The sequence below is a fragment of the Mauremys reevesii genome, linkage group 10 (assembly GCF_016161935.1).
Source record: "Mauremys reevesii isolate NIE-2019 linkage group 10, ASM1616193v1, whole genome shotgun sequence".
In the NCBI taxonomy this organism is placed as follows: domain Eukaryota; kingdom Metazoa; phylum Chordata; order Testudines; family Geoemydidae; genus Mauremys; species Mauremys reevesii.
Genome location: NC_052632.1, coordinates 15,987,304 through 15,999,773, shown reverse-complemented (window position 1 = coordinate 15,999,773; position 12,470 = coordinate 15,987,304). Strand labels below are relative to the sequence as shown.

General features: G+C 41.1%; 2 protein-coding genes across 5 annotated transcripts in view; both read right to left on the bottom strand.

Moving 5' to 3' along the window:
* The window catches only part of LOC120372811 (cell surface hyaluronidase-like), a 76,938-nt gene that overhangs the window by 34,980 nt on the left and 29,488 nt on the right, over positions 1 to 12,470 (bottom strand). The window contains exons 17-18 of the mRNA XM_039490208.1: positions 10,623 to 10,800; positions 4,062 to 4,277 (exon numbers count right to left, since the gene is read on the bottom strand). Of these exons, the coding sequence (XP_039346142.1) occupies positions 4,062 to 4,277; positions 10,623 to 10,800 (394 nt within the window). The remainder of the gene's footprint in view (positions 1 to 4,061; positions 4,278 to 10,622; positions 10,801 to 12,470) is intronic.
* The window catches only part of LOC120372809 (cell migration inducing hyaluronidase 1), a 138,717-nt gene that overhangs the window by 108,975 nt on the left and 17,272 nt on the right, over positions 1 to 12,470 (bottom strand). The window lies entirely within an intron of this gene.

Sequence of the window (12,470 nt, the reverse complement as noted above, 5' to 3'; positions counted from 1 at the left end):
GTTCCATAAAACATGCTGGGAGACATTCCGATACCCATTACACCAGCATGAATCCAGAGCAGCTTTGCTGAAGTCAGCAGAGTTATTCTGCATTTACACTGGTGTGTAAGTGAGATCAGAATGTGATCCCCTAATTGCACTTGAAGACACAACTAGCTTAGAAAGCTTGTTAACTTTTCATTTTCTAAGGACTCAACTCTGAGGTTTTAAGCCTCCTTAAATCCCAATGATTCAAATTGAGCCCTAATGGATTCTATAATCTTCTCTATCTCCTCAAAAAGCAACCTTTCCTAGCATGGTTTAGAAAAATTCTGAGAGCAGCTACCTGCAATATTTCTTGGGTGTTTTATAGTGTATGCATTCAGGAATGATGATGGAAATATCAAAGTCATAACTGGCTAACTAGGCTTTGAATAGGTCAGCAGATGCCAATGGAAAAATCATATTTATATTATATATATAAACTAAGCAGAGAGGATGCATATATCCACTCTAGAAGTGTTTTTGACAAAATAAAAGCATTAAGAGAAATGGAACAACTTCCTGCCTCTATTAGAATACCTCAACCAAATGAAGAAAAATGGACCAAGTGGGGTGAATTGATTAAAAATAAATAATTGCTCTAAATTTTGATAATAGTACTATAGTATACTACCTCAACTCTGCTGTACTCCCCTATCTTTTAGTGCTTACATCAGAAAAATCGCTTGTTCTGCCAATTAGTAGTTTAAAAAAAATAAGTGTTTCCCAGCTTCTTCTGATTAACACCTCAGGTGCTGCTTGGAAGGCATGTGAGAAGAGAATAAAAACCTGGATTAAACTGCTCAGCTGAAGTCAACGTGGCAATGGGCAGGCACGATGTGTAACCATTTTAAAGTGCCCAAGTCAATCTTGGACCAACAGAATTTGAGTGTGTCCTAGAGACTCTGCAGAAAACTCAGAGTTGCCAACACTCATGATTTTATTGAGAGTCTTGTTATGTTTGGTATTTTTCTTAAAACTCCAGCTCATGGAATCATATTATAGGAGAAGCTCAGTTTTCATTAAAAACAGAAAGGAAGTTTCCAGCAGAGTAAAGCATGAAAACATTGAATCCTAAAGGCTCAAAACTTAGGAAGCAAATAAAAGACCCCCAAAATTTTTTTAATCTCATGATTTTTAAGCTAGACTCATGATTTTTAAGCATGTGAAGTTGGCAATATTGGAAATGAAAGTGGTGGTGCTCCTCAGGGACCCCTGCTGGCAGCCCCATCCAGGCAGCAATTTGAAACCAGGAGAGGTAAGGGGTTGTGATGCTGGCTGCTTATAGGTGGGAGTAAGGGAATATAGGAACAAAGACAGCTCTGGAATTCACACAGTGATGCCTCAGGTAGGCTAGAGAAAAACAACATGAGGTGAGAGAATCAGACCAGAGAACTCTCAAGAATGACAAGCTTCCAGTTTGTCCTCAAAACTTGTCTGAGTTAGAAATACTGCAGGAGGAATGGACTTTTCTATAGTATTTCCACTTTGGGTGCTCATCAAAACCAAGGGGGAAAAAGCCAAAGCAGTGAACTGAACTATCAAAACTTTCTCAAAAAAAAAATTGGCTTAAGTTCCAAAAGAAGGGTTTGGTTCATATTTTATATGACCTAGCTTGCCCATCCCTAATCTAAATACCTTCGTCTCAGTTCAGCTGTGTAAAGAGCAACAACTCCCATTGACTGAAATTACACTTTCACCTGCTTGTGCCATGGGTGAATATAATGTCTTGTCTTTTAGAGCTACATGGGAGGGGAAAGAAAAGCACATTTTGTAATGGAGTTTCTAAGATTAAAGTAAACCAAAGGCTTCCTCGTCTTTCTCCATGATTGGGTTCATTCTTTTATGCTTTTGAACTGAGATATGTAGTGCCAGATTTAGCACACACACAAATCATCAGACCCAGCAACTTTGGTGTTGCAGTAAAGCATTCAAATGACTATTCTGCAAATTAAATCAGCTCCTATTATGTAGAACCAACTATCTTCACTGCTTTCATTTCAGATTCATATCGATTTCCCCACCTAAGGGCTCATAAAGTGAAGTTTTTAGTATGTACTTTATTCACCCAGCTGGATGCTGATTGGGTGAAAGGAGCTGGTAAGGGACAGATCCCAGGGAAGTGAATGTTTATTCTTGCCTGAACTCAGCCAAGGAAAGTTTCTATGGTGGAAAAACCGCCTCACACTGTACAGTGCCATAATGGGAAGAGTATAAATAGAAATAAAAATATAGATTCCGACTTGTTTATCATTCTGAATTTAACCCTTGAGTCACCAGAGATGGTGATGCCTCACACACTCTCTCTCTCTGATTTATGGGGTTGCTACATATGAGCCCAATCCTATTTCCACTGCAGTCAGCAACAAAAACCCTCACTGGACTTCAATTGGGCAAGATCAGGCTTATACTTTGAAATAGCTAGCTGTGCGCTCCACTGACAAAACAAACCTGATTAATCAGTGCTGTATGGGGGCACCTCTAACACTGCACAGTCTTGAATAACTTAAGCAGGATTTTGTTCTGTGCTATAGCTGTCATAGTGATGGCTAATGAATGCATAAGGAGACATGCATGTGCAGTATGCCCCATCAGACATACAAGAATCTTAAAGAAACATGTGCCCTCACAGTACATACTGTGGACTTTAAGACCGTATTCCCACCTTCTCACCCCCCATATATCCTCCTGTCTTATATCCATCACTTTATTTGGGGGGAGGGGAACACTTGGGGAGGCAGTCTTGATCACATTTTTTTTATCATTAAAAATGAAGATATTCTGTCTTGAGAACAGGTCACTTTAAATGAACAGCTCAAGCATTTTCAGTGTAATTCTTCTTGTGTATGGCATGTCTCTTTTGCACTGTGCCACTGCAGAAATGAAGTGCCCATCTCCCCGTAAGTGAAGAAAGAATATCATAGATTAGAGAGGAGAATATTACAGCTCCTTTCGAGAGACACATCTCATCTCATCTTATGGGCTCAGATGCCAGCTTTATAAACACAACCCACACCTTGCCAGGTACATCTGCTGCCTCGTGGTTCAATTTCTCATGTGATTGCATAGCACCTAATAGCTGCCATGTAAATAATAAATATAACATCACTTGGGGTGATTAATGTGTTTTTAGTCAAAAGGGCCCTAAGAATGCAAGAAACTAGTGATTTCCGTTCATAATCCATACATTTGTATTCTCTCATTTTCTCTTTAGGAGTAATATGATTAATACTACTACTTAGCACAAAGACAGGCCTTCTTGTTTTCAGGGCTCTTTACAAATACTTACAAACTGAGCATCATAATCCTCCTGTTATATAACCAAGTAAGTATTACTCTGCCTCTGTTTAAACATAGGGAAATTAAAGTCAAGGGCCTAATTCTGGAGCCTCATTCACAAGAAGGAAGGGCTCCAGGATTGGGCACCAAGTGATTAAGCCAATGCCTCTTAGACAACTTGTAGCCATCCTGGCTTCCAGTCCAAACCTAACTAGTTTGTTATATTAAGACCACGTTTTCCCTTAGTACCCTAGCTGGGTGTCACAGGACATACCATGGTGTATCTGCTTAGCATGAGGGCCCGGGCAAGATTTTCAACTAAATGTAACTTTAAAGCAGGTTATATACTTTTCTTTGCTGTATGGCTGTAAAAATATAGTCTCTAGAGGCGGGGGAGTGGCATGGAGAGACGGATAGAGAGGCTGCTTTCTTTTTCCCCAGACATTAAACAAATCCCTGATCTACATTACAGAATTACTACTGTATAACTAAAATTGCTCCAGGGTGTGAATAATCCACAACCCTGAGCGGCGTAGTTATACCAACCTAAGAGCTGATAGATAGTGCTATGTCGGTGGGAGAGCTAACGCCTCTCTCTACCTAAACCAGATCCACAGTACTAATGCTTGCATCAAGACTGATTTGAAATATTACACTGGGGATGGTAAAATGCTTCATTGCTAGTAGTGCCCTGATTCAGCCCATTAATAAAAACACCCACTCCCAACCTTTCCAGATCCATTACAATCTCCCAGTGTTACCTGTGCATATTTCCCACTGCATATCATTCCATTCCACCGTGGGACAGTAAGACATCCTGGATGACGAAGCAGGTAGTTGTCTGCTCTCCCTATGAAGGTGTCTGGGTATCCCGTCACTGAACCATCCAGGTCATGGAAAATAGAAACTTTGTCACCATCATTATCATTGTCTCCAAACCACTGGCCTGATCTGCCAAAAAACACCTTGAGTCCAACCTATAGAGAGAGAGCCAAAAGAGGAGTTACTGGTGTAGCCATAACTGATTACTGGGCATAGATGTGACATACATTAATATAGCTCTGTCAGGAACACTTTTGACATAGAAAATCCTATGGGTTTGGAGCACCACACCAAGACTTAAGCTACTAATGCATCCTGGATTTAGAAACAATTTTGATGGTATAAAGTTTATTTACTAGGATTTTTGTCTTCCCTTGTTTCTTAATGAGGAAGGATGTTTTCATGAAAACAGGATCTTTGGTTCTTAGAAATTCATCTGTTCCTGCTGCTTACTCCTTGAAGTAATAAGCAGAAGAATGTGACTTTAAGGGATTAAGCAGCTTTGGAAGCCTATGAAATGATTAAGGAACAAACATCCTTTACATGGAAAATGTCAGAAAAGTACATTTTTATAAATGTTCCCACTTAGTCTCATAAAAGTGTGAAACAGCAGCTTTTTTCAGAATTCCCGTTAGTAAATATTCCAACATATGATTTGGACACTATTCTTTTTGGAAAGCAAACAAAACAAAATAGAAGCTAAAACCTCAGTTGCTCTCCCTATGCATAACCTCAGTTTTTGGGATGGCTAAACATCAAAGCAAAAAGCATAAGCCTATTATAAAAATACAACAAAGTAGGGAACCTGCAGATGTTAAGCAAAAAGGTGTTGACTATTTTGATGTCTGTAGAGAAAGCAAGTGAACAGGTCACAAGGCGATGGTGAAGGTAAGTGTTTTAGGTCAGGTAGTTTTTGCTGACTCCCTGAGTAATAATGTGTGCTACACAAGACAATAGTGGCTTGATCATGCAGACCCAAGGAAGAAATCTTACTTCCATTAGACCCGTTGACTTTAATGGGACTACTCACATGAGTAAGAAATAATTACTCATGGGAGCAAGGGTTTGCAGGTAAGGCAGCAAATCTACTAAGGTCTTTGAAAGCTCAATTTTATAATGCCCATTGGGCATTACCACTACCTTACTCACATGAGAAGTCCTATTGTTTAAATGGGACTACCTCACAAGGGTAACAACTACTTGCATGAGTAAAGGTTGCAGGAATGGGCCCTTAAATTATGTTTTAGTTAATCTAGGCTTTTTCTATTACTTTAAAATCAAATCAGATCCTATAACCACTTTTCCTTCCTTCTCCTAACCTAATTCCTAGCCTCTTACTGAATCAGTCCTAAAAAAAAAAAAAAAACCCACACACACCACCAACCAAAACACACTGAATTGTAATGTTTGTTTTTGAGCAGTTTCAACTCTTTTCTTATTTCCCCGCTGGAAACCTCTGCCAAAGGAGCTATTTGGTAAAGAAGAAGGATCCTGATGGATACTTTTTTTTGTAATATCTAAAAGAGGAAATTAGTAAAATGTAAACGTTATCCTGCAGTTCAAAGCTCTACTATAAATACCTTGCACCAGTGCATTTCTGGGTTTGAATATGGACACTCTAACGGCAAGAGAACAGAGACCTCAAAACAAAGTACAGTGTGTACAGTTTCCATTTAATTAGCACACTAAGCTTTTCCAGACACAACACAGAAAGTTTTATTGTTTAAACCCTAATCTTTCTCCTGCATTCTCCTGTAAACTGTGAGAATGAGAAATAAAATGGCTATTCTAAAAATTCAGGTTAAAGATTACAGTAAAGTGGACAAAAGAATCACTGCTAAACTCGTAAACTGGGAAATGGTCTGTATTAATTTATGAGCCAATCCTAGGAAATACCATCTTTTGTACTGTAGACACGGAAAGGAATCAGCTTCCAGGTATAAAGTTTTGGGAACAGGGATAAAAAGCACAAGACTGATTTATCTATATCTGTCATATCATGACTTTTATGGACTTTAGTGGGAACTCTGTCTAAGTGAAGACTATAGAAGTTGGACATCATTTTGAAGATCTTCACTTATATACTATTTAGAGTGATAAATTATATGGACTACATGGTGGGTGATAGGTATAAAGATCTCTTTACTCAGGGGGTTGGAGTATTAGAATAGCAACTATAGGGAGATGGATTAGTAGACTGAGGATTAGTAGACAGATATGTGAAATTTAATCATCAAATGCCTCTCCAATTTAATCACATGGATATCATCTCCACATATATAGTATATACACACATGAACATGCACCTACACGCCCTTATGGAAAAGCCCTATAGACTTCAATCAAAAATTGTAAATTTTCGATAGATTTTTGTTAAATTAACCAGTGGAATTGAATAAGGAATTCCATCTTTTCAACAAAATTCTATGGATGGTGCAAAACACCCATAGAAAGAATATCCCTGTCTACTACTACTATCATCATCATCATGTGATAATCAATATTTTTACAGAAATGGGTCACCAGGGAAATTTGTTAACCAGTGTGGACCTACCCCTGTTTTACAGTCACAACTCCTGAATCATTATTGTGCCTCTTGTTTTGAAGCAGAGATTAAGGTCCTGATCCTGCAAGCTGATCAGTGCAGGCAGATCCTGATACCTATGTACAGCCCCCCTGAATTTACTGTAGCTTTAGAGGGCAGGGATCCACCTGCATGGAGCAGCTTGCAGGACTGGGACCCAAATCAGGTAAGAAGGAACAATCTCTCTCGTATTATAGAAAAATATGGCTGACAACATAAGACATCTGTTTCTATGGGGTCTGATCCCAAGCCCATTGACTTCGGTGGAGTTGAGGGCTCAGTTCTGCAACATAAAGACGCCTTTTTACTTCAGTGGGAACAAGACTGGCCCCTTAAGCCCACAGCCCTTTTCTTTTGCTCCCCCTGCCTCCCATCTTCAGGGCAGAAATGGTTTGTGATCAAGTGCAGCACAATTATCTTCCTGGTTTTTGTCTGGGGCTTTTATGGGGGGGAAGGGGGGATCCACACTATCGGAATTGCCATTTTTAAAGTGCATGAAAACTTCAGTTTTGCCTGGCACTCAGGAAACACCATGGTAAGACGGCATAGTCCTAATATAAAGGCAACTGCTTACATTACAAAGTGCTCCCCTCCTATTCACACAGCTACACGAATCCTGCCAGTGTAAACGCCCTTTCAGCAATTGTGTGCTATAATGGGGAGTCATTAGGCTGAATCCAGGCCCCTCCTCCCCCCAAATATGGCTCCTCTGTGCACTTTCAGCAATGCAAAGGGCCATAAAGCTGTCCTGAACAGGGAGCTGGGGATTCCCCTGGCATGGGCAAATCCATAGATGGTAAAGAGCTGCCACAGCCTGCTGTCAATGGGCAGAGCTCCATCTCCAAACTCCAGCTATTCCTGGTAGCTGGAAAAACCACCACAGGAGCCATTAACGGTCAAAGTTAGAACATGCTCAGGGGACTGAACCAGTCCTGGGCTACCTGACGATCATTTGGAGCTCAAATGGTGACCTACCACCACCTTTCTCCCCCAGGAGCTGGCACAGCCTGCCATAAAGGGGCACAGCTCAGACAGACCCAAAGACTGGGGCTGACATTTTTATTATTCATTAATTTTTTTATTACACATTTATGAATAGTACAATGGAAAGCTTTCCTAGGAAACTATGCACGAACTCTGAATGACCTAAAGAGGATATTTCCTCCTACCTGTCTAGATTCTAGCTATGGGACATGGAGGGTATGTCTACACTGCAGCTGGGAGCAAACCTCCCAGCTCGGTAGTCACTCACACTAGTGGGACTCAAGCTAGTGTGCTGAAGACAGCAGCATGGATGTTCCAACTCGGGCTGGAGCTCAGCCTCCCAAGCTTGAGTGCCCAGGTTGAAACATCCACATGGATATTTTTAGTGTACTAGTTCAAGTCTGTCTACTTGGGCAGGGAGGCTTGGTCGCAGCTGCAGTATAGATATAGCCACACAGACCCATGGCACTACATGGCCATCTGAATCTTGTGTAGGCAGAGGACCAATGACTGCTTTGAAGATAGCCTTTTAATAGCACTTTATAAGCATTGTTATTCGTTTTATTACCTGTAAATGCACAGATTTTCCTTCCCTCATATGCAAGCTTTGTGTTTGTCAACAGAAATGTGAATAATACTTTTGTAGAGCGCAATGTTTTGCTTTTCTGTTTCACTTAACAATTTGTTTTTATATTGTAATTAAGCAAGACCTGACTAGTTTTATTATTTAGTTATCTAATCAATGAGCTGATTAGCTCGAACAATTAATATGATTATGCACCCAGCATGACTAATAGCTTTAGTATCATTATGCAACTTGCAATAAGGTTTGTTTGTTTGGGTTTTTTTTAAGAAGTGACAGTAAAAATAAGCCATCCTTTAGGGAACTTCTTTCAAAATTAATAAACAGAAGCCTATAGATGGAAATTAACAAACAGCTTAGGGGCTCTATGTTAATTATATGTTATCCAATAAAGCCATTTGCCACAGAGCAATATGCAAGAGGACCTTGCAGTTTTACTTCAGAATCAGCAGCTCTGGATTCAATCTGGATAAAGCAGAATCAAAGTGAAAGGTGTTTTTAGTAACTGCTGTGGCAGAGGTGGTTAACTGCCTTTTTTTTTTTATATGGTTGGCAAAATATAAGGTAAAGAGACATTTGTTGGGAATGGACAAAACAGGAAGTAATTACTTGGATAATGTAACTAACGTTTTATAATAAACTCAGCATGTGTTATTTAAGCATGTTTGTCTTTAATGCAGAAGCATTGAATAACTCCTCTGAAAGGTTCTGCTTTGCAGACCTCAGATCTTAAAGGTGTTGCTGTAATAAACTGTCTCCCAGACCTGAAAAGGTGCAGTGACATTAAACAGGCTCAGACCTCAAAAAGTGCTACAGCTTTACACATCTGCATTTTCAAATTTTTCTACAGGTAACGATCCACTAATGGGCCTAAAAACATATGCATTTGAAGTTAAAAACCCCATCTGACAGCCCTTACTCAGGTTACACTCCCACTAGCCTCAGATCCACTGCAAGATCAGACCTGTGCATTTTATGTTTCCCTCTAAGCATACTCCTCATTCCATGCTGGATGTTGCATCTTCATTGTGGCTAGTTCCCCTGAGGGATGCAAAGAATGTACAACTAAATTATCCCTTACCCTTGTTCGGACTTCAGATGTGACATACATGGGTAATACAGAGGTCTGATTTATTTAAATGCACTAGGATGAAGTGCACTTTATTTTCACAACAGTACCACAGGAGTGACTGTGCTAACACAACCTTTATATAAAATATGCTCCTGTTGTGTGGATAAGGTGTGATGGAGGAAAGGCAGAAAAGCTGCCTGCTCAGCCAAAGAAAATGAGGTCTGTCAATATTAGAGCTGTGGAAAACTTCCCTACAAATAAACTCAAGCCTTGAGCTAAGGTTATAGAGGTTCATGAACCACACAGAGGGCCTGGGCCTTGTTTTGGGCAGGCCCGGGATAGGTTACAATCCCCAGAAGGAAGCCACCTGGAGGTCAGTAATTTTTCATGGTTTCAGCCCAACCCAGGCAACTTGTAGTGATTTTGAGAGAGTTTGGTTTTGAGTTTTACCGGCTCAAATGAACCAAGAAACTCAAAAGCCAAACTCAAAGAGATGTGAATGCCGCATGAATCCACGAGAAAGGCTAGAACACCTAAAGCATTTTACAACTCCTGCCAGCATGCAAATATGGGAGCTGATTCGGCAGTCCTTCCTCTTGCTCAATCCCCACTGTGATCCACAGAACTTTCAGGGAAGACCCCAGGATCAGGCCCAAGGTTCTCTCTAGGTATCTAAGGGTATGGCTACACTACCCACTGGATCGGCAGGCAGCCATCGATCCAGCAGGGGTCAATTTATCATGTCTAGTCTAGACACAATAAATCAATCCCCGAGCGCTCTCCGGTTGACTCCTGTACTCCACCGCCGTGAGAGGCGCAGGTGGAGGTGACAGGGGAGCGGCAGCAGTTGACTCACCGCAGGGAAGACACTGCAGTGAGTAGGTCTAAGTACGTCAACTTCAGCTATGTTATTCACGTAGCTGAAGTTGCTTAACTTAGATCAATTTCCACCCCCAGTGTAGACCAGGCCTTAGAATTGTACTACAACTTTCTGGCACTCATGCTTGTTGAAGTTTGATTTGTGTAGCTCCCAATCATTGGGCCAGATCCTCAACTAGAGTATACCAGCATAGCTCCATTGAGGTAGATACCGCTATGGATGACTTACATTAACTGAGATCTGGGCCTCTATGTTAAGACCTTATGCTATTGCAGATTTTGCATCTCTACTCACCCAGAAGTAAGATGTCTCTGGAGTAAACCTCTCAGCATGGTTAAACACTTTTGAAAGTCAAACAAGCTCAACCAAAACCCATACTCCTATTTTTCTCACTTACACTTCTCTCCATCCTGATCTGGGACACGTTGTTCTGAGGGCTTATCTGCCAGGAATTCTTCATGAAGAAACCAATGGCGCTTGAGTATCGGTCCGCAGTGGGAGTAAACTTTCTGAAAGTGCATTTCACCAGCCGAACAGGCCCATCATAAATCTGGAATCCACGAATAGGGAACGTCCTAGGGAAGTTTCAAAATGAACAGAATTCCAGTTTAGACATGTGGGCAGGATCAGTGCTTTCCTCCAAAAAGCACAGAGAGACACTACATTTGTCTCTAGCAGTTACACCCTCTTCACATTCCCTAAATCAGGATCATGCTGCTCCAGCCATGAGGTGCTGAGCAACCTCATCACCTTGTAAGAGGCACCCAGCTCTCCCCAGCTAAGGCTCAGAAGAGGAGCAGTGGTTAAGTGAGTGATCTCAGAAATAAAATCCCAGTCCAGAGCAGGATCTTGCCTCACCCCACTTTACGGCCCCTTATGGCCAGTCAGCTGGGGCAAAACACCTTAAACAAGCAGCTTCCTGGAGAGTCCACGGAGGTCAGAGAAATCCCAGGGACTGTAGGGCCAGTGTAGTGGCGCCTTTGATACTTCTCCAGCCCAGCCCAGCCATAGGCATAGCTGGGGGGCTGTAACATCGGTCTAATCCCCTGCTGGTGTAATGGCCTCTTGAGAGCAGCCATCCACTGGTTCAATTTAGAACAACTTGGATTTTCCTCTCCCCACAAGCTGCTCCAGGCATCACACGGTCATTCCCAAGGATATGGCCCATAACATTTTACAGTTGTAAGATTACATCTTCAGGGCTGGCCTGTGGAATATGGCCATGTTGCACAGAATATCAAAAATCTAGGAGATGCCACTGCAGTCTCAGGTGAGTATTGATCCCCCTTTCTTGTTTATAGTACTGAATTCTGTGTTACGCAGGTGCTGTGTGACTAATGAATGGCCTACGGTACCTTCATAAAAAATAATGAAAGGGGCCAGTGGAGACATGTTTACAATTAATTTGTTCAGAAATTTAGGTAAAGCTGGATTGCTCAAGCATCAGAAGCAGAAAGCCCGCGTGTTCCTTCTTATCGATTACAGACTCCACAGTTGCGTTCAGTGTTATATTATATACAGCGAGATGCAAGAGTGAGATTTTATCTCTTTGAATTTGACTGTAAGTGTCTATCCCAGGCTCTAAGTGCTTTAACCAACTAAATTAAAATATAAAAAAACCAGCACCCCAGCATATAGTGCAATGGGAAAACCAGAGGTACATGTGGGAAAACCCAGTCCTTGATCCCGAGCTCACTGAAACCAAAGGGCTTTGGGTCAGGCCTTTACAATGCCACTGCCTGTGCTATAGCTATTCAGCAGATGGGACTGATTTTAAATGCACTTTAGATTTAGAATTTTATTCTGTTGAAAGATGAGACAGTGTGTCAGGTAGCAATATTCCTTCTTTCCAGGTTTGCAGTTCCTACCAATAAACACAGGTTATTAAAAGGTGAACACTGAAATGCAATGGAGCATTCCAAATGGTTGCCTGATAATAACAGTGGCTCTAATTGTTCTGTAGAGATTCAATTTCATAGCCAGGAATCTCCTGTGGTTATACAGGTCTAAGGGCTACTTGCATGCCGGGCATGTTATAACCAACCAGCAAATAGTCTATTGTTACTCATTGCTTTTTTAAAACATTCCTTAATAGATGTTTGTCATGAATGACAATTGTTTTGGAGTTTCTATTTGTTCAAGGCGTGGGCAATTGTAGAAATATGGGGGTGTGCATTGACTGTTAAAGAGGCGGGCTGTATTCCTGTAAAGGGAGCTAACATACAGCCCTAGAAAGAGAAGTGAG